Source organism: Halichoeres trimaculatus, unplaced genomic scaffold (assembly GCF_033239565.1).
Source record: "Halichoeres trimaculatus isolate MK-OKI-2021-1 unplaced genomic scaffold, fHalTri1.1 fHalTri1_scaffold_14, whole genome shotgun sequence".
In the NCBI taxonomy this organism is placed as follows: domain Eukaryota; kingdom Metazoa; phylum Chordata; class Actinopteri; order Labriformes; family Labridae; genus Halichoeres; species Halichoeres trimaculatus.
The window spans coordinates 6,237,442-6,264,707 of record NW_027437192.1 but is presented as its reverse complement, the minus strand read 5'-3'; the positions used below and the strand labels follow the sequence as shown (position 1 = coordinate 6,264,707).

At 40.3% G+C, this 27,266-nt stretch overlaps 1 protein-coding gene across 3 annotated transcripts in view; it reads right to left on the bottom strand.

Annotated features, from left to right (window-relative positions):
- Positions 1-27,266, bottom strand: part of cica (capicua transcriptional repressor a) — a 50,082-nt gene that overhangs the window by 13,850 nt on the left and 8,966 nt on the right. For 2 of the 3 annotated variants that reach the window (XM_074686927.1, XM_074686928.1), the window contains exons 4-13: positions 17,855-17,986; positions 16,378-16,531; positions 11,114-11,213; positions 10,843-11,025; positions 10,625-10,751; positions 8,466-8,638; positions 7,646-7,772; positions 6,007-6,089; positions 4,006-4,921; positions 3,384-3,526 (exon numbers count right to left, since the gene is read on the bottom strand). In XM_074686927.1, coding sequence (XP_074543028.1) covers positions 3,384-3,526; positions 4,006-4,921; positions 6,007-6,089; positions 7,646-7,772; positions 8,466-8,638; positions 10,625-10,751; positions 10,843-11,025; positions 11,114-11,213; positions 16,378-16,531; positions 17,855-17,986 — 2,138 coding nt within the window. The remainder of the gene's footprint in view (positions 1-3,383; positions 3,527-4,005; positions 4,922-6,006; positions 6,090-7,645; positions 7,773-8,465; positions 8,639-10,624; positions 10,752-10,842; positions 11,026-11,113; positions 11,214-16,377; positions 16,532-17,854; positions 17,987-27,266) is intronic. The other variant, XM_074686929.1, reaches the window with a different exon arrangement.

Below are 27,266 nucleotides of genomic sequence, written 5' to 3'. Positions count from 1 at the left end.
AGGATCAGAGATCTACTTTGAATTCTCCAATATCAAAAAAAGAAGTTCTAGATGCTATCAAGGGAATGCAGTCTGGAAAAGCAGCAGGACCCGATGGACTTGGTTCTGAATTCTATAAAGAATTTCAAGAAATATTGGTTGATCCACTTCTCAACATGTACAATGACTCCTTTGAGAAAGGGCTTCTGCCCATGTCTTTAAGAGAAGCCAATATTTCATTGATACTTAAAAAAGGGAAACCACCTGAAAACTGCACTTCATATCGACCAATTTCCTTATTAAACGTTGATTTAAAAATTCTCTCAAAGGTGCTAGCGAAACGTTTGGAAGGGCTGCTCCCTTTGCTTATTAACCACGACCAAACTGGCTTTATTAAGGGCCGTAGCTCATACAATAACATGCGAAGGTTACTAAATGTGATTCAAATCTTTCAACAAAAGTCAATGCGTGGTCTTGTTGTCTCTCTTGATGCTGAAAAGGCATTCGACCGTGTCGAATGGCCTTTCCTCTTCTACACTCTGCATAAATTTGGTTTAGGCGATACTTTCATAAGCTGGATTAAGCTTTTATATAATGAACCCTGTTCGACAGTCCTTACAAATGGTTTGAAGTCTTCTAGTTTTCAGGTTCAGAGGGGTACACGCCAGGGCTGTCCTCTCTCCCCTCTGCTTTTTGCCTTGGTCATCGAACCTTTAGCTGAGGCTGTGAGGGTCAGAGGGGACATACACGGTCTAACTATTGGAGAGAGGCATCATAAGATAAGTTTGTATGCCGATGACGTTCTCATTTTCTTGACTCAACCTGAAGTGTCCATCCCTTCTCTCATAGATACTATTAAAGAATTCAGTGCCATTTCAGGCTATAAAATAAATTTCAACAAATCAGAAGTGATGCCTCTGGGGACATTAAATGAGAAACCTAATGTCCCCTCCCCTTTCCCCTTCACTTGGTCACCGGACGGATTTATATACTTAGGTATAAAGATAACACCCAATTTTGATAAGATGTACAAATGTAATTTTGTTCCACTCTTTGATCGTATTAAATCAGACTTTGAGAGATGGAAGGCCTTGCCTCTCTCCTGGTTGGGCCGTGTCTCACTCCTAAAAATGAATGTCATGCCTAGACTATTGTACCCCATTCAAATGATTCCAATCCTTTTTTCTAACAAAGTCATAAAAATTCTAAATGGTTGGCTGAGTTCCTTCATTTGGGCTGGGAAGAAGCCGCGTTTGAAAATTTCTACATTATGTCTTCCATCCTCAAAAGGAGGCCTTGACCTCCCAGATATAAGGAAGTATCAGATCAGCGCTCATATGCGCGCTGCAGCAGACTGGGTTCAAAATCCTGTCTCTCTCTGGCTCGACATAGAGGGCTCCATGTCCAAATTTCCTTTAAAAAATTTACTGTTTTTGAAAAAACTTAAAAATCTTAAATTATCTTGCAGCAACCCACTTTCAATTTTTACTGTTAAGGCATGGCAAATTGTTCAAAAACTTGAAGGTCGATCTCAACTAACTTCATTGTTTACACCTCTATGTGATAATCCTCTCTTCCCACCTGGAATAACAGATTCTGGATTTCAGGTTTGGGCAACTAAAGGGATCTCTACTCACTCAGACTTAATGGATGGGCCCTCTATGTTGTCCTTTGATCAAATGGTTAATAAATATGATATCAAGAGACAGGACTTTTTCCGCTATTTACAAGTGAGAGATTACGTCCGGAGGAAAACATCTTTACTCACAGATCAATCTACCTCTGACTTTGAAAAGCATCTGTTTTTACCCAGGTTTAAAGTCTCCATAAAGTCCTCTTATACTTTATTAAAAGATTGTTCCAGCACCAGCACCTCTCATTTAAGAGGGTTATGGGAGAAAGAATTGGGGATTGACATAAAAGATGAGGACTGGGAAAATATATGGAGGAATGCAAATTCATTAAGTGTTTGTAACCGGGTAAAGGCTATGCAACTCAAAATCTTACACCGTGTGCATATTTCTCCCTCTCAACGTCATAAATTTAGTTCAGACCTTTCTCCGCTATGCCCCAAGTGTAAAACGGATGTGGGTACCCTTACACATTGCTATTGGTCCTGTAGAAAAATCCAACATTTTTGGCATGTTGTAAAATGTGAAATAGATAAGATACTGTCTGTCTCTGTTACTACTGAATGTAATCCACTGAACATGTTGCTTGGAATGACAGATTTCACAATAATCGGAAAATATAAAAGACAACTCTATAAGATGCTCACATTTTGTGCCAGGAAATGTATCCTTCTGAATTGGATCTTGGACAAAGCACCGACTAAAACTCAATGGCATCGGACAGTGCTTGAATACATATCCCTGGACTATTTAACCAACTTGTTACATTGCAAAGATGAAGTGTTCCATAGCATTTGGGACCCCTTTATGTCATACATTGGTCTGGACATTTCAGCCCTTTTCTATAGAGGCATAATGTGAACTCTTGATGCTGTCATGGTTTTATTATTTACTATTATCTATTTTATGTATTTATTTATTTTTTATTTATTTCTCAATATATATATATATATATATATATATATATATATTGACGGACTGAGCTTTTTACCTCCATCTGACTTGTGCCGGAATGTTCTGTTCTGTTTTTTTGTTTTTTTTTTCTATAAACAAAAACAATAAATATACTTGGCAAAAAAAAAAAAAAAAACAGACAGTGATGTCATAAGGGCTGGGACGATACGCTATTCCTGTAATTCAATTCTGGAAACACATGCTGTACAGTCTATGATGCCAAAATGGGTTGAAATGGGGTTTGTGTTTGCTGTCCGAGCCTCAAGTGGTCACTTGTGGAACTGCAGCTCAATGCACTGTTGGTTTTTTTAACACCAGAGGTTCAATGTTAGAGTGGAACTGGCAAATCTTGAACATTTCTGCTTGAAATTACCGAAACTATTCAATGAGTTTAAAGAAAGTAGAAATTATTTGACAACATCAGTTAATCAGGTCACTATTGCAGAAATACAACAATGAAAAAAAAGCCTCTTTGGGTCCAGAAAGTTCAGGAAAATTTTAAAAAGTTAACTTTTTTTATTGGACAAACAGACTAATCCACTAAAATGTCATTTCTATCAGTATGAAATATGTAATTTTTTAAGTAATTTCAGTAAGAACTCTTTGTTGTTTCATTTGACCTTATACAAACAGTAAACAATGCATCATGATGGCATGATGAAGATTTGTAACTCCATCCATCTGTAACCCAAATACTTCCGTACTTTTCTGGAACATGTGTAGTGTATTCGTCTACTGTATCACCTGTCAGCAACCACAGGAGTGTCTACTTCCTTCTGCTGCTGACACTTCTTTCAGTCGCCAATCTGACCTTCTTACCTTGTTTCCTGTCGTGGGGCCATTCTGCACAGGAAGAGGCGGAGCGACCAGGGAAATGGAAGGGTGAGGAGGAGTAGACCCTGTTCTGACTGTTGCCATGGGAACCAACATCTTGCTCTGCAAGACGGGCGACTGTGTTTGGACTAATAAGTGAGAAAGACAGGGAGAAAGAGAGAGATAGAGAGAATTAAAAACACTCAGTTGGAGAAACAGATGAATCGAGCCAAAATAAGAGAGGTGAGGACAGCTCAGGAGCTACGGGTGGGTGGAGACACACTGAGACGGAGAGGACACTTCAGATACTCATAATAGTGAAATTCCTGGCTGATAACAGAGTAGAACAATGTTCTGCTGCTTTTGACTCTTATGAATAGAGAGTGATTAAGGCATGTGTGGGCGGCAGGCGCTCATACTCATGTCAACAGTGTTTCTCCTGTCAATCATTCTCCTCTCGTTTATGTAAGCCAATCAAATCTATTTTCAGAGCTTCCTGTGAAGATGATTAATGAGAAAAGAATCTACAACGATAACAGAATCAAAGTTTTACAGTTATTTTTTTAGTTTTCAGAGAGCTGGTGGAAACATGAAGACCAGTGAAGCCAATTGTTTCTCTCTGTCTCACCTCTGGTCCCGGGGCTGACTGATGCGACTCTGATCCCCGCCCCCGAGTGCACACCGTTAGCCAGGGCGGTATTGGTGGGCAGGGAGAGAATGTGCTGCTGGGTAAGTTGAGGGGATGAGGGGCTCTCGGTTGGCAGGATGTACTGGACCTGAGCTAGTGGCTTGAGGCTGGTGGGAGGTGTGTGAGAGGAGGTGGCAGCTGTAGGGTGGAGAACAGGAAGCGGGGGTTGTGCGTGCGGCTGCGGGGGCTGCGGGTTGAGGAGCTGCACAGGTTGGGCAGCAGGAAAGGACCCACCAAGAACTAGGCTAGTGACCAGGCCACCACCACTGCCCAAAGGGGTTACACTGACTGGACCAGGAGAGGAGGATGAGGACAGGTACCCACCCCCTGCGTTGATTGGCAGCTGCTGAGGTCCGCCTCCTCCAATCAGGAGAGTTGTTTTCTTGTCCTGGGGCAGGGAGTTGAGGGGGACGACTCCTTCCACTGCTTTGCTGGCGATGGGGATGGGCGTGCTGGCGATGGGTCGCACCACATTGGTCACCATAGTGGGGGCCATGCGGACGGCGCTGAGGACCTGGGTCAAACCCTGCTGAGCCAAAGTGAGGGAAGCTGGGGTGCTGGGTGACGAGCCTGCGATGGACAGAGAGGAAACAACCTGCCCACTTTCCCCTCCTCCTTCTCCTCCTCCTCCTCCTGCTCCTGCTGCTGCTGTCTCATCTCTCTTAGATCCTCCCTCGCTCCCCTCCTCTCCTCCGTCTGTACCTCTCTTTCTCTTCCTCTCAGATCCCTCCTCACCCCCACCTCCTCCTCCTCCCCCTCCTCCGCTGCCGTTCCCTTTAGATGAGGTGGAGTCAGAGTGAGGGATGGAGGGTGAGGAAGAGGGGAGAGAGGAGCGAGCCACTGGCTGGAAGCCATGCTGCAGGGAGGAGAGGGGGAGACGGAGGGAGGGAGAGATCAAAGCCAGAAAGTTACTATGTAAAGTTCCTCTCATCTCTGTGAACACAGAAGTCTCTTAACTTGTAGTAACTCTTTTGGTTTTTAAAGTTTGATGGGAAAAATGAATTCAGAAAGAAAAAAGCTCAATTTAAACCACCAATGATACGATGCTGTGCATGCAGAATTAAACTGAGCTCTTCAAAGCTCTTCACTGAAAATCCAGCTTCAGAAATACCAAACTCCTTTAGCTTGTGAAGACCTAGATGTAAACTTGAATGAGCTGAATATGTAGCTTTATACAAAGACTGTAAACAGGTCAGGAAAGAGCAACTTTATACGTGTTTTATATTTTACAAATCTAGTTAAAATGGTGGAAGAGCGTGGGACACAGGCCCCTTTTAGACAGGACTGTTACAGCTTTGTTAAGCTGAGTTGCCCATGTGAAAACCACAGAAACATATTCATAGCCTCGCCGGTGTTGGAGGTAGTTAGAGAGGCAGAAAGGTGCCACTGTAAAGCTTGTGCTGTTTGTCCATGTTATGCCTCTCAGGCTCCTATGATGCCATGTAAGATCACACACCTGGAGATCAATAATACTCTGTGTAAAAGTACAAAGGCAAAGTGTTGGAAGTTTGGCAAAGCCTTAATGTAAAAAGGACCAGGGACGAGAAGGAAAACCAGGCTTAAAGTAAATCCCAGTGAAGATTGACGGGATTTCAACAAACGAGGCATTTTCTTCAAAGACCACCTTCGATATCATGAGTTATCCCTGTCTTCAGTACCAACATTTGATCCATGCAGATTATTAATTTGTATAAATGTATCAGAAAAATGCAAAGCTATTTAAAATGTTAATGTCAGCACAATTGAAAAACCACAGGCTGAGTGAAATGAACTCTATGCCAAGGCCAGTGAGAGAAAAAACTCCTGTGGCTGCATACTTTAGAAGTTCACTCAAAGGCTACAAACTTTTTTTTAGGCCAACAAATCAGGCAAGGTTTTGGATCTGGAATCTGAGTTTAAATGATTTATCCATGATGGACAATAGTAGCACAAATTCATTACCTGTCCGTCCGGTTCATCCTCGTCGCTGTCTGTCACTCTTTCTTTACACTTCAGGTCAATGGAGCCTTCAGGACAGGAGTCCTCTAAACATGAGACACAGAAATCAGATGTTAGCATTTAAACAGCTTTGGCAAACACAGTACTCTTTTAGCTCTTTCTGGGTGGTGATTTAATTTGCATGTAGGGCTACGATAGAACAACAGATAGTGTTGGGGCATAAATCTGGAAGAGGCTTCCACTAAATCAAGCCTCTAGATTTTATCTTGATGGAGTTCTGGATTTATCTTGATGTAAAAATGTGCAAGTTTAAAAAGCACATCAAAAGACACAAGACTAGATTAAAAGTAAAACACTGTGCATAAAGCATTGTGCACTATTTTTTGGTCCTGTGTTTGTCTGGAGATCCTATATGTAACCATGGCTGCATTGTTTACATGTGAAATCAGTTGTTAGCAGCCTGTAGCATGTCAATGCTAATTGGTGCAAGGCCTGATGTTTCCCACAAGGTGAGGAGAAGGAGGTGAGGACGACGTACTGATTCTCAGGTGTGAGCTAAGAAGTGACGACATGTACCTGTCCTTCCATCCATCGTTATTGGGAACGTAAAATCTATCTCCAATAAGATGGACAAGCTAGCTGTGCTAACCCAGCAACAGAGGAAATACGAGAGGGCAGAGTAGCATCATGCTATTCACAGACGTGGCCGACGGAGCTAACATCAGACACCAACGCCACATAGGAAGAGTTTCACCTGCTGTGAGCAGACAGGATCCAGGAGACAGAGACGGAACAGACTGCTGAAGAAGCTCAGTCCTGGACCCTGTGGAGGTGGAGGCTGGCTGAACTGGACAATGATGGACAAGCTGTCATCATCTATTTTATTATGGACCTTTTTGCACTTTCTCTACACTATCTTACTTTTGTTTTTTTGTTTTGCTGCTGTGACTCCTGAATTTGAATTTCCCCTCGGGGATAAATAAAGCATATTTTTTTCAATGCTATTTTATTCTAAAATAGTCTGAATATGAAAATCAATCCTGATAAAATCCAGATCCTGATCCTGTCATAAATAAGTCCTAACATTTTTCCCACATATTGCAGAAAACTGACCACTGATCATCTAGTATCAAGAGAAGCCTGAAGGACAGGTGGGGTCTGATTTCATGAGTCTGTCATGATGGTTCAAGAATGTTTTGATTGACATTTAATGACACACTTTTTTTCAGAAAATATTACACAACTAGTTAAGAAACAGAGCTTTTATATTCAAATATGTCAGTAAGACTTGCTAGTCTTGGTCATTTTCACAAAATCAAATGTGGCACTCTTTGAAAATAGTTTGGACGCCCCTGCTCTAAACCAGCTCATCACCACCAAAGCCAAATGTGTGCTTTTGTTACGGCTATATTTTAACACCAGTAATTAACAGTCCAGAGCTGGAGCTTAGCAGATGACACAGCTTTTTTTCTTTCTTTGCTTTTTTTTCAGCTCAGGTTTTGCTGACACTGAGACTAAGAGGGCTGAAGCTTTTTAAAGACACACTGATTGTTATGGGAACTGAAACTATGACCTTGTGGTTATGCAACAGTCTTTTTAACAACCACAAGACCACTATGCTGCTGCTGCTCGCCTAACTCACCCATGACATCATCATCCCCCTCTTCCTCACAGATGACCATACGCTCCTCATCGCTGGTCACGTCCTCACTTGGCCCGCCCTGGTAGAGGGACTGAGGCAGGGGCCGATGGCGAAACAAACTGTCGTCCTGACAAGAAAAAAAAGAGTTTTAAAAACTTTTTCAAAAAAAAATCTAGATGATGTCATCGACTTTATAGGGAGGATGTTCATGATAAGCTCAAAACTTCTCACAGACATCACATATCTGTTGTTTCAAAGCTCGCTTACACACACACAACATAGCATTAAGGCCTTCAGAACAAAAAAGCTCACATGCAGACCTATCCCTCTGTGATTAGGAGTGAAGCAGCAAACTTCAGGCTCGCACCTTCAAAGGAGCTAAAAAAGTAGAAAGTGAAACCTTTGAAGTTGGAGGCTGAGCTCCCCCAGAGCTTTCAGTGGGTTTTTCTGCAGCAACAACTCGAGCCCTCACACAAAGAACAAAGAGCGTCCATTTGAACTGTTTTTCAACAGCGTGCTTTCAGTTGAGAAGTTCAGCCCAATGCTCTGCAGTGTGAAGGACACACGTCTGCTGAGTGCATGCATCAGTCGGAGCTCGTAGACTCCAACTTCACCCTGTTTTCATCTGCTGTCTTTATTTTCCAAACTTTTATTTGTTTTACTTTTTCTTTGTTCTCTTGGACACAACTGACGTCTTCAAAGTGCTTTCATAATACTCCCAACAAGACCGCGAGCACGTGATTCAGACTCCACTTGCTTTTTTATTCTAATCTCCAGAGTTTGTTATCTGCCTCTGAGCTACAGATTAACAACCTCGTACCTTCTCCAGGTCTCTCTCCCTCTCCCTCTGCTCCAGGGTGTGCACAGCACTCTGGGAAAAGGCTCGGGGACGGGGGTGCTGGCCCGCAAACAGCCCCATTCGGCGCTCTGATCCTCCCGGCCAGCCTGAGCCCCCTCCTTTTCCCTCCAGCACCTGGGTCTCTGAATGAGGGTCTGGAGGAGCAGAGAAGAGACGGAGATCAATAAAACTCTTTGCACGAATGAAAAAGCAAAAATACTCATAAACATAAACACATTTTTAGAGCAATTAAAGGTTTTTCTTTCTACAAATGTTAAAAAATAGACTGTGGATATTTTTCAAGCTATGTAAGGTTTAAAAAAATCTACCCATGCAGACTGGGGAAACATTTGGTGTGATGTTAAAATAACCTTCAAATCAGCCTGATGAAGCTGAAAATCCTTTTAAAGCAGTTGGTTTAGCCTTTTTGGCTGCCAAAAGAATGATTCTGTCAAACTGGAAAATTCACCAACCAAAATCTTTCTCTATATCAAGGGTAGGCAACCTGGGGCAAGGGCGCCATAGCTGGCATCTATGGCTATTTTATGTTGGCACACAGAGAAAAATTACAATGAGGCAGAGGACAAAAGAAATATAATAAATAAACAGAATAAAATACAACAGTTTAATTATTTGTTCAACACTTCACAAGAAATTGAGCACACTATAAATGTTCTTACATAAAAATCTAACAAATAACATTAAATAATAAATTTAAATTGTAACTTTACAGGTGCACGAATTTGTCTTGCAAGTGCGTCATCACAAATCTCTTGGGAGTTCAGTCTGCTAGCTCGCAATAGCATCCTTTTAGCATCGTTATAAAGGCAAATAAACCAAGTTCCAGTCATTCTTTTTAACACGGTTAGACAGGGGAGTATGGATTTATTGCCAGAGATGGCCAAAGATCGAGCAATATTCTCCCTTTGCTGCGAAAGTGTGGTATGTAGGATATCAAGTGAAGAGCATCTTTTTGAGACCAAACATGAAAACAGTGTTAGTGAAGTATGGGAAAAAGAAAAACACATTCAAAACTTTCTGTAATGTTAAAAACCAGGTAGCAGTAGGAAGTTATACCATGTCTCACAGCCTATTTAAGTTGACCTTCCTATTGACTGTTAATGATTTTATAAAAGAAGTGAGTATGGGCACTTTAGGCATGACTGTATTTTAAAGTGGCTCGAGTCATGAGAAGGGTTGCTACCACTGCTCTGTAGTAACATGGATATCTGAGTTTTTCTATCTTTTAGGTAGGTAGCGAATAACAGATACATTAAATCACACTAAGCTCGGGTCTGAAACAAGCGGCAACCTCCAGTCTAAGAATATGAGACAATGTGGAAGTGCTAAAATCTGCTGTTTCTGTTTCTGGAGTGTCCGCTTGAGGCTGGCTCCTGTACGGAACTCACATACACACCAAGCCAAAAAAAGCCATTTTCAAAGCAGAAATGAACCTATTTATAGCCTGGTTCAAAAAACATCTTCTGTCTGAGTCGCTAATTTTTGAATTTTTTTCTAACTCGGCCATTCGGAGGATATTAAGATCACAAACTTGCCCAATGAGAGACAATGCTCAGGGTCATGTGACCGACAGGCGCCCTATAGTTGTATGCAAAGCCCTTGCCACTACCGATATGGCTGCGATAGCCGATCTGCTTCATTTTCCGTTTCCAGAAACAGACGGGTGACATCAGGAAGACTACATCCATGTTTTATACAGTCTGAAACTGTTTGGAAGCAGTTGTGGGGGCTCGTATCATCATTTCCTTTATTGATTTGATTGAATTTGGTTTGACAGAATGTTAAATGACTGTTATATCGGGTCAAAATGAAAAGTATTGTCTCATTTATGAACTAGAGGTGTCCTATTATAGGAAATTTAAACCTTTTGACAATGAATTTAATGTTAAAGTATGAGTATGAGTACTAATCTCCCTTATACGTTTTGTTGTTGTGAATCTGTTCATGAGTTTTGTTTGTATCTGTTTAAGTCCTGACCTGTGTGTATTGTAATACAAACAATAAATATGAAAAGTATGTGTTAAAAAAAGACTTTAAAAAGATATCCACACTCTTGTTGAAGATTAAATGCCTGTAGCTCTTCACAGAAATGTGTTGGCTTCTTGTGCTGATCAACACACCTGTGCTCTCTGACATGCTCCTCTCTCGTTGCTCCTTTGGCGTCCCACGGCCCTCTGACAGAGACTTCCTGCGGTCTTTGTTGCACCACTTCCAGTCAGGATGGGCTCTGAAGTGGGCCTCTTTCACCTGTAAAAGAAGGAGAGGGTCTGTCTTATTGCATGGTCCAGGACACATTGGAAGAAAAAAAAAACAGGTTAAGAATCAAGAGTATCTCCACCTGGAAAGCCAGATCGTGGTACTGCTGCTTCTCGTTGGGCCCCAGAGCGTACCACCACTCCCCCAGGATCTTGCTGACTGTTCGGTTGTCCTGGTTAGGATGACGCTGGTGCACCAGGGCTCGATGGCGTTTACTGAAGATCATGAAAGCATTCATGGGACGGCGGATGTGGTCTTTTTCCCGCTGGTTGAGAGTTTAGAGGAGGACATAAATTAGTGCTGCTCTTGTTTTTAATTTTCTGTTTCATACCAATTCTGCACGGTAGACTGACCTTTCTGTCTCCGTCCTTGGGCAGGGCGCTGAGGGACTGTGTGCGTCTTTTGATGGGGCCTGAGGAGGGAGCTGGATCACTGGCCACACCAGGAGAAAACCTACAAGTCACACAAAGAGGAAAAGTGAAACAGGGACTCTGCAAAAGCAGAATTTGAGGGACATTCCTCACATTGAGGGACTTTCAGAATGTTCACGAGGCAAATGGCTACAGCTACTTTCTGCGTTTCATTCAGCAGTGGTTGATTTCACAGCGCGTGCTTAATACTTCAACACAGTTCATGTAATTCCACGGCATTTGTTCTTCCAGCAACACCAAATAACTCTTCCTGGGAGCGTCGGGAGAGTTTCCAGATAAAAGCTCAGACCAGACACAGAGTAAATAGAAAAAGTAAATAAAAATGCTGTCACAAACTGGGTTAGGTTTGCATCACTATTGTGTTAAGGTGGAGAAGCAGAGCATTGAACGCTGGGAGAAAAAAACTCCTTATTATGAGTTCAAAAACAGTTTTGCTGGGGATGAAATCTGCAAAAGTTAAAAAGGGGAAATGGATAAACATACAAAAATAGAGACAGACACAGAGCCCAGTAGTAACAATCTGTTTTCACACACACACACACGACAGATTTCCATAATTTTTACTGATGTATGCACGTTGTGATGGGACCTGGTCTAAAGTCTCTGATTTCTGGGGAGACATCATTTTGACCACAATGAGAAATGGTGCAAAGAATGTCTGTTTGGTTTCACTGCAGCACTTTCATCATTCACAGCAAACACAAACTACAGCATGGACTGCATAATTAAAAGAAGCAAAAGTAACTCCCATCGTCTGTCTTTGAAGGTAGAAATTGAGCTGTAGGAGCCAAGACAAGAAAGAAAAAAAGGATATAACTTCACAATTACCAGAGCAATCACAAGGTCTCAGAGAAACGGAGGTTACATAATAATTTGGTTGAGGTTAAGTCAGATGGGCTATTTTTGTGTGTTTATGGGCATATGCCTGAACATGTGCGTGTGGGTGTTTTAAAAGCTTTCTTTGTATTGGAAACATTAGGAGCCATAATAAGAGACATAATAGGTAACAGGAGGCTGAGAGACCATAGCGTCAGAAAACGACTGTTGTCACACGAGTCCTCGGGACAAAACAGAGTGTGATATAAACCACCTTTATATAGGTGACAAAATCACAACTTTATCATTACTTCAGATATTTTTTACTAACTATCAAACAATTCATTAGCTTTGATTTTACCTACTACGCATGGGACAATGTACTTTTCTCCTAATTCGATTGTATTTAGATTTTTGGGGTGCCGATTCAATTTAAATTGCAATTCTTGGATACCTCTAGTTTATGCAATTTTTAGTTCACCAAGTGAAAAGTTAAATGATGTTGTCTACACACTATTTCTGGAGCCATATTTCCCAAAAAATGAAAATCACCAAGTGTCAGTTTTTAGGATTTATTCAAGTTATCTGACATCACCTTTTTTAACCTAGCTAGTGAACAAAACTAAAATGAAGGCTTTAAATTTGAAAAGATGAATTTATTTTAATTAAAAAAACACACAATTTTAAGCTGTTTAACAAAAAATACCAATACTTTGATACGTCATTTTATTTCCCACCCCTAATACGGTACTTTATTTTTTCTTACTCATTAGGTCTGGCTAAGTACACCCAAAGAATCATAGCCTAGAAACAAACTGAGTGAAGGTTAGCTGCAGCTAGACTCCAGGACTCTCCTGGTGATTTGGAAGGCTTCAAACATTACTCGGATCTAGACATCGGCTGGCCGATCGATCAGTGCCCATTTCTTTAATTTTGGGAAAACGGTGGTTGGTGATCAGAGATTGGTGATCGGCCCATCCTTACATATGAAACTGATCTTATATACCTCCAGGAAGGTCTGACAGCCATTGTTGCTTTTTGCTCTGAGACCTAAAACTCAGGACACTCTATTGGTTTTTTAAGTGAAAACAAAAATATTCCATTGTTTCACAGGTATTTTTCAATGATTTTCAATAGAATAAGATTCAAACATTAAAGGTATATGCTGTCAGTTATAAAAACTAAAAATCAGTACTGGCCCAAATTGGTATTGGCTGGTCAGGCACTTTGGAGATCAGTAATCGGCCAGAAAATTGTGATCGGTGCACCTCTACTCACATCTGTAAAATACTTAAATCTGACTGATCACAGCCTCATAAAAGGCGGCACCTGAACTAACTATGTGTTAAATCAACCCCAGCCTGTTGACACTGTGGCAAAAACAGTTTCCATTTGGTGACAAAAACCCTAGTTGCTGTTTCACAGACAAAATACACCATGATACACCAGGTAGTTTTCTCTACGGGTCTGATACCAACGCCTTCTATTTTTGCAGGATAGCGGAGCAACAATGCACCATTTTGCATGCAGCAAATTGAGCAGGACAGGAAGTCACGCACTGAAACCACATTAAAATATGTGGTGACTTTCAAAATAAAATACACCATATTGACATCAGATGGTATTTAACTTTACTACAACAACAAACTGACATGAAGAGCTAAGGCAGGCTAGCTCAGCATTCACAAGGAGAGGCTCATGATTGGTGTGGGAAGAGCAGAAAGTCCTAAGTCTTGCAACTCCAGCTGCCTGGTGGTGAAAGTTCAGGGACGACAAAGCACGTGGTCAACACATGATGTAGAAGAGACGAAATTGATGAATTTGGTGAGTTCCTGGTGTATTGTCAGACTGGAGCAGGCACAGATGCAAAAGCAGCCTGAAGAGCTACTAGACCGTGAATATCTGAGATGGAAAATATAGAAAAAACTCTTGTGCAACAGTTTAGCCAACAGCAGCTGAGCTGGTGAGTTCATTTCTAAGTTTACCAGCTGAAACTATCACCAACCATAGCCTTAACTCTGTGTGGGCATCCAGCTCACCCTGTCAGGATTTTAATTTGCAAAACCACCTGTTCACTATACAGTATGCATTTGTTTATCCTACACATCGCAGGCTGTAACAAGTGGTATTTCAGATTTTAGATTAGAAAGTGATCAACAACCATGAAACAAACTTAAATAGAGAAATGAAAAGAAGTAAATCAAACTTAATGCTTGCAGCAGGTGTGCTCTCCTTCTGCAATTAGTTCAAGAAGAGTAAAAGGGTTGTTAACTATGTCGACTTTGTTTCTATGAATGCCGTTAGTTCCTCCATTGAGACGTAGCTGGATAACAGGTGTAACCACTGCACCACTCAGAGACTGCTGAAGCATTTCTCTTTGTGCTCTCAATGATGGCGGCACTAAACAGCGCCGCCATCGCTGAGAGCACAGTGACCCTGAAACATTCAAAACCACACTACCAGCCAGACAGCCACGCAGCCCGTCTGAGTCACTCTGAAAGAGCAATAACCCAGCCAGACGCAGAGACGCAGCCTGAGACTGAGTGGAATGAACAAGCACAGACTGTATAACTCTTGCCAAAGACACACACACACACATACACTTACACACAATTTGATGCAAATGGTAGAAAAAGTTGTTTGTTGTTGTTACTTCTGAATTTTGCTTTCACAGGTTGATTCCAGTGCACAGGCTCTGAGCGTGGTGTCCCTAAAGTTTTAGAGCTGGCAAACCAAACCACTCTGAGAAACAGTGCACATCATACTCTACGCTTACTATCTGCTCTCTAATGAGTCATTTCAAGAGTCGCAGAGAGGAAACACACAATGTAAAAGGTGCTTTCTCAAAATGACTTCAAACAGATTAAATGTTGCACTGTAACATCAGGCAGGATACATCGTAAAGGCTTAATGGTTGGTAATATATTTTAACAAAGATAATAAAGAGCTGACAGAAAAAGGAATCAAATTATACTAACTAGCATTATTTCCTGAATAAAACCTGACAAAAGAAAAGTCGAGAGAGATACTTTTTCAATGAATTTCTGCTTCAAACTCTTTGTAACTTCCCGCACATATAAATGACCACATTTGCATGTAAACAAGACCTCAATAGGATCAGATTTGTCTGGTTGTTTTCTCTGTCTGACTGGCATCCCGACCTCATTTCACAGTGTGGTCAATGTGCCACACCGCCACTCTACACCTGAATATAAATTAAACCCTTTGTTTCGTGTGCCTCTTCTTGTCTTTATTCAGTTTGCCATCCACAGCTGTTGATAGACTTTGACAGCCACGAGGAAATGCTCTGCTGAGTGTCTTGTAGTCTGAGGTGCTATTTAAAAGTTTACTTTTTCCTCCCACTAATTACAATGGTGAAGCACCCTGAAAAACACTGTTTTCACCACTAGATGGTGCCCCTAACATAAACCATGCTAAATATTCTCAAAAATAAAAACTTTAATTTTCCGTATCTTAAAATTTCCACTTAGAATCTCATAATATTGACTTTCATCTCGTAATTCCAACCAACTAAATCATACTTTCAAGCTAGTATCTAACAACTTTGACAAGGAATGTTTTAATTTCAACTTTTAATCCTATAGTTTTTAATTAGAATCTCAGGATTTCTATTGAGTAACTCGTAATTTAGATTGAATATCTTGTAACTTTAACAAATACCTCATAACTTCAAGGTTTAAGTGCATACTATTAGCATAAAATTTTATAATTTCAAATGAGTATCTCATAATTTTAAGACTTTTTACACTCACTTTACACATAATTTCCTTTTTTTCACAAAGTTGACAAAGTTTCTCTTGATTTTGACTTTTTATCTCATAATTCCAACAAACTAAATCAAACTTTCAACCTAGTTTCTAACGGCTTTGTCAAAGTGTGTTGTAATTTCAACTTTTAATCAAATTATTTTAAATTAAAATCTCATGACTCCAATTGTGTAACTCCTTATTTAGACCGAGTATCCTGTAACTTTGAAAGGTACCTCATAATTGCATAATTTTGACCTAAAATTTCATTATTTTCATTTAGAAACTCATAATTTGAAGACTTATTATACTCAATTTACACATAATTTCATTTTTCAATAACAAATTTGACCAAGAACTTCTTAATTTTGACTTTTCATTTCATAATTTTGACTTAATTTCCTGAAAATTTTATTTTAGAATCTCATAGTTTCAACTTCTTCCTCATATTTTTGGTTTCTTATCTAATAATTTTGACTTGATATGTCTATATATCAACCTTTTTTTTTCAATCACCTGGTGGAAACGGGACTTCCAAACCTTCACAATACCAGGAAGAAGGAAAAAAATCATCCAAAAGAAAAAAAAACTCTTTGTACTCACGGGTCGTCTGTATCACTCTCCGTCTCGCTGTCAGCCCCGCCCCTGTCTGAAGGAGGATTGTCATTGGTCGGGGGAGGGCATGACGGCGAGCCCCTCTCTAGGTCAGGAGGGCCGGTCCGCCCGTCGCTCACCAGGGCCACGCCGCACCGAGGCTCTGAAAAGAATTTATAGGCCAGTTACAGAGACGCTCCATTAAAGTAAGTAACAGTGCCATATGCGTAAACACAGGGCGTGCAGCTTGTTGATGGATAGCTCTATTCTGGCCAACTGACCGTGGGAGGTGTGAGAATCTGTGACTATGTTATGTGATCATCTGTAGCAGTAGTAAGAGGGAAGCTTTATGTAAGACGGAGCTAAAGACTACTCGCATAGAAAGGAAATGTCCCCTTTCAGGTTCACTGAGTGCATGTGGAAAGTTTAGAAGTATTTAAAATGAAACTCAGTGTTTGCTTTCTTTTACTGCAGCTTTTTTTGATGTCACGATTTCTTCCAGCAAATTCCCAAAATTACAGTTCTGGTTTGAAGATTAAGCGATCAGTGGGAGAAATAGACTCTATTGTTCATTAGTGTTCTTTCAAACGTGTGCAATCTCCTGATAATTAGAATCTTTGTGCTTCCACAACTGTAAACTGAGCCCTGTATCTTTTTACAGCGGCGCTGTCAGAGGCGAGACAGGATCGCTGTGTGCCAAGACAGGGCGGAGCAGTGCTGTGTGTCTGTGTGTGTGTGTAAAAGTTCCCTCTGTGTGTTTATCTCATGCTTCTGCACAATCACACACAGGGACTCTAATTTTACTGGATCAATGTGGAAGTACAAAGTATGATGATGGCAGAATTTTGAACTTTGTTCACGCCATGTTGCAGACTTGAAATGCAAAAACGGTTTCCGATAGGCTCTCTAGATATTAGCTGTCAGACAGATCAAAATCTAAAAAAAAACACTTTTTTGTCTATTTTACATCAACAAAAAAATAATCAATACTTCCACAGAGGGTGATCACTTTATCCTTGATTTGAGCTTCCTAAAGCTCTGTAGAAAAGAAAAGACAGTCCTGTGGCCTGCTTTTGGATGACTGACTGTTCCCCATCCGTTCAAAATTAGTCTCAGAATAAATTTCAGTGCTCCAGCCAATAAATATTGTTATCAACAATGTTACTGGAACTATATTGGTGTGAACACCAACTGTGCTGATTTGCAATTCAGTCGCAACTGTTTTGGGAAACACTGACTTGGCTGCGGGTATGTCCAACCAACATTTGTACTGGCTGTGTACTGGAGTGTTTTGGCAGTCTGTATTTGTGAAACACAGCACTAAATAGGGTTTCCTTTTATGATTACTCTGGGAAATGCTTGTTTATAATACGCAGTCACGTATATATTTGTGTACAAGCTGTGAAATAAGCCTCCTGTGTTCCTCGCCTGAGTAAAAAGTCATGATGACATGTCCGGAGAAAACGGAGAGGGGGTCATTCACTACCTTTGCTCTGATTGACAAGCTGTTGGCCATCAGCAGGCTGGGCAGCCGCTCCTGATTGGCTGGGCTCCAGGAAAGGGACGAGTGAATGCCAAGGGAACACTGGCACCGACCGTGGCTCCACATTGGTCCAAACTGTGGGAACACGAAGGGAGAGAAGAGAGAAGAGAGAGTAAGGAAAATTATAAATGTCATCATGTTTATCCACTTCAGTATCGTGGCCTGTGGACAGAAGGTAGTGATCTGCCCTCTGGCAGCATGTGAAATCCTGTGTGATCGTCAGCCAGCAACCAGCCAAAGTGTTACTAAAAACTACACTTTTCATAAAAACTGCCAGACACCGAAGACCATGAATGGAGTTGTGTATCCAGTCACCTTCTCTGCCCCCATATCCAACACACGCACAGAGACCATCCCTCGGGATAATGAGAGCTGAGGGGTCATGTGGTGAGAGATGGGATGAGGGAACCTGTTATTTTATCCACAGAGAATCCAGACTCCAGACTACCCACTGTCTAGACTGCTGTCACGCTGCTGTCAAGTGCATTTAGAGATGGCTCTTATGCCAGGAGGCAGAACCATGATATTGTTTTAAGCATTAGATCACAGGTATAGATTACAGCTACCAAAGCTATTTTAAGTTGATAACATGGGTTGTGGATCAGACTCGACTCCACCTATTAGTCAGTTTATCTTTGTCTTTCAGGTGCTGGTGGGTGTGGCTGGGCTGTCGGGGATGGCTAACACCTGGCCTTGTTGTTCCCAATCCATGAAAGCATTCTTCATCGCTCTACTGTCTGGAGACGGCTCCCCATGCATCACGCTCTTCATTATTTCTCCTCTGACATCCAACACCTCAAGATATCTCCACTCTATCTCATGTGTTACTGACTTTCACACCTCAGGATGTTGTTGACTAAAATATTTGCTTCTTTGTAAATAAATTAACCGTTCTCTTACAGCAGCTCCACATTTCCGTCCTGCTTTTTAGTCATCTGCTTCGTGTTGGCTATGACTAATGTTATCAGACAAAACTTCAGTAAATTGATGTCAGATGACAAAACTGTTGCTCCAGATTAGGTGATAATGGTTTGATCTTACTCCACCACTTTTATCCTCAGTGGTGTGTCCCAACATTTTTTACATTGCGATGAAAATTGAAAAGAAGTTATTGATCCTCTGAAGATGAATTCCTGTGACTCTGGGGTGTTTATCTTTGGCTTATGGCAAAAATGTAGCTGAAGAAATTAACAGCCACAATCTGCAATGATGCCTAATATTACACACTCTGAGTGTCATAATTTTAGCATTGTCCTATTGAGCTTTCTTCCAAAGATTAAGCTCTGAGCACCACTATCAAATGCTAGGAAAACATGTCTTCAGCTGAATGAAACCTTTAAAAATGATTGGTTACTTAAAAATAGTCAAAAAATTAAATAATTAATTAAAAAATCATTTTAAAAAAACAGACAGCAGGTGCCATTTTCATGCCTGGTGAATAATTAACATTTGGAAGATGAGGTTTTCAGAGGACAGCATGTATGTGTGAAAAAAACAAACCTCCCACAAATGTTTTTTCGGTCATAATAATAAAAAATTAAAAAACTAATTAAACTGGTAACCTTTTTTTTCCATATCATCACATTAAAATACCACTCTACTTCTGCTCATACTAACACCACCACCACCACTTCTTTATGTATATAACAGCTACTGTCACTATTCACAGTTACTTAACTTTATCAACTGTCAACACAGTCAAGCTTGATTTGTGTCATGTTGTGTCAATCGTATCTTAAGATTTGAGATACGATTGACCACCACATCCTGTTCCAGACACAGAACACTTAATTGGTATTAAAGGACCTGCATTACACTGATCAAGATCCATTTATCAGATCAGTCTCACTTAAGTTACAACCCCTTTGCATGTGTCAAAAATAATAAAGAAGAGGTTTGAAAACCTTGCATTGCGTATTACTCGATATGCAGATGATACTGAGTTGTACTTAAAAAGGTAAGATGACCCTGATCAGTGAACTAAGATGAAAACGTGAAGAACAAAGAAGAAAAAATGTTCTTCTACTAAAGCCAGACAAAGTGATTTTTGCCTTCCCCTTCACTTTTTGGACACAAAGCTATAGATAGAGTTGCCCACATAGCATTACCCAAGCCTGCAGCAACGCAGCAAAGAATATTGGGTCGTCTTTGAAACTGCTTGTTCCTAAACTCCCACAAAACAACACCAAACAAGGACAGTCTCTGTTCATCTGCATAACACTGCAAATATCCGAAGTGACCTGTCCCAAACTGGTCCATGCATCCAACTCTTTCAGGGTGGGTAACTCAAGATTCAAGTTATCAGGGTGCAAAAATCTGCCCCTGAACATTCTGTCACGTCCACTGGTGATAAAATGGACAACTTGGCATCACTTTTGAATATCATGAGATGTAAAGACAAAAGATGACCTCTACAGGAACTGGCATGTTAAACGAATGTAGCTAAGACATGCACAGCAGTAACTTGACTGATAGAGTGGCATAACTGAGGTCGCACCCGTTTCCAAACTGAAAGCAAAACCAATACTAGCATTTAAGTTAAAACATCAACGATTTCTCAGGTTGGCACAGTCCGTTGGTTTATGAAAGTTGAAGTTAAACTACTTTTCTACTTAACAGATACAGTACAGACTGCTTCAGAAGATTTTGTTTGTCAACAGAGCTTTTCAAAACCAAATATAACCAAATATATATATATTTGATTTCCATCTGAAATTCAGAGTTGGACCCATGTTTTTTCTGTTATCTTGACACAATAAAGGAGAAGTGTATTATCATTTTTACCATGGGCAGTCAGCAGAGGGAGCTCTAAATGTTTTGGCTTTATAGTCATTGAGCTCTTTAAGTGTCTAGTTTAATGGTGCGTTCAAATTTACATCAGAACTTGGAAGTGGGGAGTGGGAATTACGTTGTTTCTAAATTAAAAAGTGTTCCAGTTGCTTAGTCAGGAAAATTTGCCATAGCAGCTTTATTTTCTTCATCAAATAATACTATGTTAATTACTTTTGTACACCCGGGGCTGCTGTCTTTGGTTGTAAACTTGGGGGTGATGTGGATCAGCCAACTTCCCAATCGGAACTCATAAATTCCAACTTTTGAGTACAACTGGAACGCACCATAATACACTGACTAACTTAAGAATAAAACTTTGTACTCTTCTCTTTTTAACCCCCATAAAGACCTTAATGGCAGGCACATTATATCTCAGAGAACTCCTAGCGTCTGATAACCACAGAACAAGGGTTTGCTTGTGCTTAAGTCTTCACAGTTGTATAAGGGGCAGACCTTCTGTGTGGAAACATCTATCAGTTTGAGTCCAGGAGGCAAAAAGCATCAAATTTTGAGAAAACTTTTCTAAAAGTGCTTACTGTTACTGCTAGCTAGGCTAACTAACTTCTCGGCCTCCACACTGTCTCCTCCTCTTCTCTCCCTCGATCATTCATGCATTCATACATTGATGGGACTTCTAAATATATTTCTAACTTTGTATCCTCCCTCGAGATTTTGAGCTCCCTCATCTTGCGAGCTCGTGAGGATAGTGAATGCAGACTGCTACTGCTGTTATTGGTCTCTATTCTTATCATTGTTGCTACTGTTGTCTGTCTCTGTTGCTCCTTTGCTCTCTCTTGAATGAGTAGGTTGTGTCCACCAACGTCTGTAGTTATGCTCAAAGAGTATTGAGTTAAGTTTGTGTTAAGAGTATTATAAAGACACAAAGAGAGGCTAAATATATACAAGAAAGTGAATCCTGATTGGCTGATTGATTCTTTGTGTGAGGACATTTGTATTATGTGTCAGAGCTTCAGCCTGAACAGACAGAGATTATCAGTTTTAGCCTCCACTCTTCTCTGGACATGTAGTGTCCCACAAACACGTCAAGCCCAGTGGAAATAAACTGGCAGTGAACTGTGCTGCAGCACTGCAATGTCCAGTTTCCATTTCCGTTTATAATTTTATAATACAGTATTAAAGTGGTCTATTTATAGCTGAGCATTCACGGGCTATAGCTTGGCTCAAATGGAGATCCAGAGACTGCTGAGCTTGATATCAGACATGATATACATACGTGCTGCATGTACTGTTAGTGACAGACACTGTGTTCATGATGTTCTTTTCTGGTGCACAACAATTATCACTCAGCTCTGACCTTTGATCTTCTTACTGCTAACTGACAGTTAAGCGGTTTTTGCATAAGGAACTACAACTTGAGGAAGTGAGGCTTCTTCAAACACAGAATAGTTCTTGAGATTGCATCTATCAAAGTTGTTCGACTGAGTGAATACGACTTAAATTTTTAAAAAGTTTCTCAATTTTGGAAAACAGCACAAAAGAGCAGTAGTGCCTCAAAATCAGTTTTTACTGCCCCTGATTGATGTTGCTTTAAAGACTTGCTCAAGGATGCATCAGCTGTGTGGCTGGACCAAAGCTGGAGGGTTTACCGCAGATCATAAAATCACCGATTAGGGTTTTAAAATATAATACTGAGTTATTTCACAACAGTTACCTTTTGTTGAAAATCTTTTTTATCATGGGAACTGAATGCTGAGACACAAAACTAATTTTGAGGTTTATAAAAATTCATTTTTCTAGCAGATGTAGCCAAATATCCTCCATTATCAGACATGGCATTGCTGTGCTGAACTGAACTCAAGAGCTAATTAATTATGAAGATTAAAAACGTATTCTCACGGAAACAGATTGCTGACAACTCAATGCAGCTAAAAACAGCTCAGAGATTAATACGAATAAGTAACAGAGCAGTAAACGCTAGACAAACCAAGAGTGTATTAACCCTGTCGTGTACTTTCGTTGCTAAGAGGAGTCATGAGAGTCAAAATGTCACCAAGCTGACGTGCAAAATCAACATTATGCGCGGTTTCCACCCACAGATGTGGTTCAACGGTGCATACTCAGTATTTGGGTTGCCTTACTTTTCAGCTCTGTCTCAACCAAATAAGGATTAATACTCAGACATGTAAGAAACATAGAAAAGGTCACACGTCACAAGCTGGTGATAGTGTTTACTTTCTTTGGAACTGCAAACCCCCTCAAGGAAACTGCAACCAACACATTTTACTAATACTGAAAATATCCCCCTGTTAATAATGCCAGAGAAACATTTACTCAAAGCTTTGGTCTTTGAGTGTTCGCTTTCCCTTTTTAAAAAATGAAACTACAAACTGATTAAAACATGCTAATAACAGAACAAATGAGTCGAGTGCCACAAAGAGAGAAACCGAGAGACAAAGTAACACCTACATTGTTTTTCTTCCAGATTTGTTGACTGTCAGGAGCACAGAAGGAAAAACAATAATCTCACCCTTTAAGGTGTGAAAACAATCCGACTTGAGATGCTTTAAACTTGAACAGGAGCCGCTGACACCCTGAAGAGGCGAGGCATTAACATTGCAAAGAAGCAGTGACTGTAGTGAGTTGTGAGAAATATCAGTGACAGAAACACTGTTTAGATACCCATCTGTCATTTGTGGTTTACTTTAGGTGCTGTCAGTGAAGACTGGAGGAGCAGCAGTGATGAAGATGAGGTGACAGCATCCTGCATGCGTTAAAGGCACTGTTTCCGGGACAAAGACTCAGTTTCCCATGAGCACTATCACCCACTGTTGTAAAGATGTAAAGGGTGCATTTGTTTTGGAGGTAGTTCATAAAACATGACAACAATTAAACTTTGTAGACTCAGTTGGTAGTTTACTGCCCAGAAGGTGACGGGGTGAGTATTGAGGTACTGGGGTCACGATATGATAATATCACGATGTATCTACAGTTAATTAAGAAATTATAGAGATGATGTTTATGTAAATCCCACAATATTACTCAAAATTGAAAGGACAAATTAAGTTAAAACTATTTTATTGAAAACAACTTTTCTATTCATTTTTTCTAAAAATAATGAAAGTCAAATGCAGTGTTTCATGCATACACTTAACTTTAAAACATAAAGTACATCAAAGAAATTATTGGGTGAAATGTCTAATTTTCCCTGGAATATGTCTTTTTAGACTTAATATGTGCCACATTCACCTGAACACTCCGGAAAACCATCTTATTTTGGGATATTTAAAAGACAAAATGAGGTATAAATTGCTTGGAACAAGCTAAAAAAAATATCTGCCATTGGAACAAAAGAAAAGTTACTCGTATAAAGACATTGTTTCAGTTTTAAGAAAAATTTTGAGCAAATCTTTTCTTGTCCCATTGGCAAATTTATTTTTTCACTTGTTACAAGCAATTCAGACCTCATTTCTCTCTTTAAATAACTTGAAACAAGACATTTTTCTGGGCTGTCAGTTGTATGTGGCTCTTAAGTATAATAAGATCATTTTTTTGCTGTGTAAAAATAACTGATATTGCATAAAAAAATTAAGTCAAATTTTACTTCCCACTTCGCTAAAATATAAATTTTTATTTTAACAAAAATATCGATATCCAGAGTTCGAAATATTGATGTTGTATTAGAGGTCAAAGTATCATGACATTGTGTTGTACCGCTATTTTTTTTTTACACCTCCGTCTATCTGTAATACTACACTATACGTTTAATGTTCCTCACAGCCCGGCACTCTGAGAACTGTCTGTAACATTGGTGAATCCTGGTTATTAGGGCTGGGACGATATGCTTTTCTCAGAATTTGATTCTATCACAATTTCTGGGGTGCCGATTCGATTTAAATTGCGAATCTTTGATATCTATGTTTTTTTGCAATTTTTCCCATAAACTGGACATCACATGAGTCAGAGAGAAAGATTTCACCCTCTGCTGGAGAGAAGTGGTAACTTTTTTCCAATCCAGTTTATAAACAAAAACTGAAATGAAGAATATGATTTTGAAAAAATATATATTTTTGACAAAGAATCCCAATTTTGATACTGGGAAAAAAAATTGATTTTTCGATTTTTTCTCCCACCCCTAGTGGTTATGTTCTACCAGTGCTCATCTACCAACTCCAACCTCACCAAGCAGAGCTGACATAGCCTCACTCTTCATTTTACTGTTAGACTCTCAAGTTTGAACGGACCACTGCAGAATAACTGCTGACTGTTGGTTGGTATGAACGTTATCACAAACAGTTTAACCCGTGTTTTAGCCTGTGCTCTATCACTCTCCTGTTTAGCTTTCTTCTGCTCTGACCTCCTTTTTCTTTTAGGCAGTTCAACTTCGGTCCAACATTGCTACAAAGTAAATCTGAGGAATCCTTTTCTTCAAGAAAAACTGCCAAACTTTTCTGGCCAGCGTTGTGTCATCAAAGGGACTTTTGGTCTATGTACCGTAAATGGATTCCTGTTCTCCAGGGAAAGTCCGACCTGACCACAGATACTGAGAACAGAATAATAACAGAGCTTGGTGCTGATAATCTCATTTTGAAACATGGATTATGAACATGTTAATGTAAAAGTCCTCACAGGGTGTTCAGGGGAGAGGAATATTACAACTCACTCTACCTGTAGGATAATAGAGTACACATTGCAAGAGAAGCTTCTCGATAATTTCTCCTTTAGGTGCAACAGCAATAATGAAGTTCTGGAGCTGAGTAACAAGATGGGACCCCAGCTACATCAGGGCTCTTATCTCCTCTCCACTGAAGGCTGCAGATGTACTCAAAGAGAGCAGTAATGAAACTTGTGATGCTAATGCAGCTGCACTTGAGCTGGGCTATATATAGGAGAGATCTCAGCCGTGGGGCCTCCGCTGCCTTCTGCCTGTGTTTGTTTCTGGGCCCACTGTGGCTCTAGGTGTTTTTAAAAATGTATGGTGGAGGAAACGTAACGCTACAGAGGCAGGTGGCTGTTAGCAGCAGTGCGAGGGATGTGAGAGGGAGAGAGGAATAAAAGCGCTTCGATAATCAGCTCAGGGCTCAACGCTTTACTGCGCTAATTCTACTGGTGGAAACAGTGTATCCATGACAACACGCCAGCAATACAATTACTCCTTTTACTGCTGAGAGTGATGAAACACATTCACATCACGCTGGACCTGCCCTTGATGCCCCGTCTGAGGTTGTTGATTGTCTGGAACATCGAGTTGAGTGTGTGTGTGAGTATGTGTGCGTGTGTGTGTGTGTGTGTGTGTGTGTGTATAGGGTGGAGGAGGAGGTGTAAATGTCCTTGTTGAACTCCTGCGCTCACTCTTGCATGTCTAGACATGTCAATATCCTTATAAGTTTCTGTGAAACACCTTATCTCTCTCACACACGCGCACATATGTACACTAAAAATGAGTGGCACCCCCCCCCACACGCGCACTCAGTAACTTTGACACTACACACACAGTGAGTCACAGATTACACAGAGTGAGCAGCAGGTCTGGGAGGCTGCCTGATATATCGAACCCTTTTTGATTTCCACGCCTCAGAAGATGAAGGTTTCATCTTAACCACTTGATCCAAGTCAAGGAATTATTAATCAGAGAGTGGTTATGAAACGCGAAATATTAAAAGCAAGAACTTTTGACTCTTAATGGTTTCAGACCTATCTTCTGAAGTGGGAACTCACTAAATGTACATATCACTGAAAACAAACTGAGTTTCTGTATGACTTACTTATTAAATGTCAGGAAGAACTGTGAAACTGAAAGATCTGTAACTTGCCAATATCTCCCTCCACAAAGACAAATTCCTGTACATTTATCACACTTTCAGTTTGCAGATTTAGAAAGTGTTGTGTTAAAATGAATCACAAGAGATATTGTGCATTGCAAGTAGAAACCAACTTCCCTATTCATATATTCAAAGTAACATTTCAGAGTTTTGGCTGTAATTTTGCAAGGTTGGCATGGAAACAAGCACACAGTATATGATTAACCCGACACCTCTTTCCCTCAGTGGCAACTTTCTTATATCCAACTGTGCACGGGAAGCTGACAAAATAATTTCTGAACAGGTTTTACCCAGAATACAAAGTTTAAACAAAGGTTCACAAATGATCAAACTCTCATAATGTCCCTAAAATGACACCTTCTCACCTATACGCTGAGCGCGGAGTTATAAATAATAATGACTCAGAGTGCAATAAACAGCCGTTACATACTTAACACCCACTTACATGAAAGTCTGCAGCAGGACATGGTTTGCACTCAAGCTTCAGTCAAAAGTGAAAGCAAAGGAATTGCACTAACTGTATTTTTTTCATGTGTGGCTTCTCTATTTTGTCACGCATGAATGAAATAATTTTGCCTGTTTTTGCTGTGGCTGAATTTGTGGAAATACCTGATTAAGTTTACTTTGTGTTATCAGCCCAAACAAATCTTACAAAGCAACAACAGACTCTCTCTTCTTACATTAAAATTCTGGAGTAACCACTGCATCAGTTTTTGATTTCTATTTTTCAATCGGTCCGTCAT